The sequence below is a fragment of the Parus major genome, chromosome 9 (assembly GCF_001522545.3).
Source record: "Parus major isolate Abel chromosome 9, Parus_major1.1, whole genome shotgun sequence".
NCBI lineage: Eukaryota > Metazoa > Chordata > Aves > Passeriformes > Paridae > Parus > Parus major.
The window spans coordinates 23,585,155-23,586,661 of NC_031778.1; the positions used below are offsets into that span (position 1 = coordinate 23,585,155).

A 1,507-nucleotide genomic window follows, 5' to 3' on the forward strand; every position below is an offset into this window, starting at 1 on the left:
AATCCTCGTGGGCTGTGTGTGCCCTGGGAATGAGGTTTGGAAATCCTCTGGGCTGTGTGTGCCCAGTGCAGAGGGGATGGAGTTTGGGATGGAAGGAACCACCCTATGGAATCTGCTCCAGAGGGAATCTCCGCTCCAAGGTGCTGGGAAGGGATCCTGGATGCCCAATCCAGCCAGCCCTGCTACACCTGCTCCGGCAGGAACCCCAAAAACCCCGATCAATCCGGCCCCGAGGAATTATCCCAGTCCTCCGCCAGAGCCAGGATTGGTCCCGCAGCATTCCCGGGATGATTTCATCGGGATCCAGCCCCGAGCCGGCAGCGCCGGGAGCTTTTCCATGTTGACAAACAGCTGAACTCTTGGAGCCCTGAATCGATCCAGCGGCAATTCCAGGAGCTGAAATCCCTGAGGAATTCCCAGGCTCAGAGCCTCGGGCTGTTCCCCCCGGGAAGCACAGCCACGTTTTTCCCCAGGAATTGCACAGCCAAAAGAATAAAAGGCTGTTTTGGTAAAAACCAGAGTGAAATCCAGGGAAATTCTGCCACAGCGGCTCAGAATCCCTGAGAATCCTCAGGCATCTTTTCCAAGCTCTGTTTGGAATTGTTATCACCCGGAGATGATTCCCCGCTTCCCGAGCACGGAGCCTTCCATTCCCTTCATAAACTTACACACGTCAGGAATCCGCTCCAGCCTCCCCGGATCCCAAATTCCTTAAGGAATTCTGTCTGCGCATCCCACAGCGAGTCCCGTCCGTGTCCCGGTGGCATCCCACGCCCCCCGCATCCCTTCCCTGGGTCATTCCCGGGGGAGCTGCACCGGAGGGAGGTTTGTTCAGCAATTCAATCCCTTACCAGCCGCATGCTGAAGTTTCCCAGGAAAAGGAGGCAGGAATGCGGCTTCTCCCGGCGCTGGCTCCCGTGGAATAGCAGGAATAGACCGGGAAGCTGCAAACCTTGGAGTTGAGCTCACTCTGAGGGCACCAGAAAATCCTCAAAGAGAGAGGGGAAAAACCGGGAAGAGGCAGATCGGGAGCTCCCAGCCCGCAGGCAGCGAGATGAGAAACTTGTGGCACGGCTCCAGCGCAGGGATGGATCCGCTGGAATTCCCAGCCATGGGAATGAGCCAAACTTGCATTTACGGGAGGCTCCGATCCCTGCAAGGAGCGATTTCCAGGGAATCCAGCGGGGAGCGACGCTGGCTCCAAAAGGGAATGGCGGGGTGGGCGTGTGCAGCACACAGAAACACGGCAATCCCATATTCTCATTCCTATATCCTATGTTGTATATTCTATATTCTCATTTCTATATTCTATATTCTAATTTCTATATTCTATTTTCTATGTTGTATATTCTATTTTCTCTTTTGTATATTCAATATTCCGTATTTTACTTTATATAGTCTATTTTCTTCCTTTTATTTTATCGATTATATATTCTATTTTCTAGTATTTTATATTTTATATTATACATTATGTACTATATATTATATGATATTATATATTACATAT

The 1,507-nt window shown here is 50.8% G+C and overlaps 1 protein-coding gene across 1 annotated transcript in view; it reads right to left on the minus strand.

Moving 5' to 3' along the window:
* IQCJ (IQ motif containing J) overlaps positions 1–1,226 on the minus strand; it is a gene marked incomplete at its 3' end in the record, with an annotated part of 44,109 nt that extends 42,883 nt beyond the window's left edge. Inside the window, exon 1 of the mRNA XM_015637096.2 lies at positions 852–1,226. Coding sequence (XP_015492582.1) covers positions 852–860 — 9 coding nt within the window. The remainder of the gene's footprint in view (positions 1–851) is intronic.
* Between the last annotated feature and the right edge of the window lie 281 nt (positions 1,227–1,507).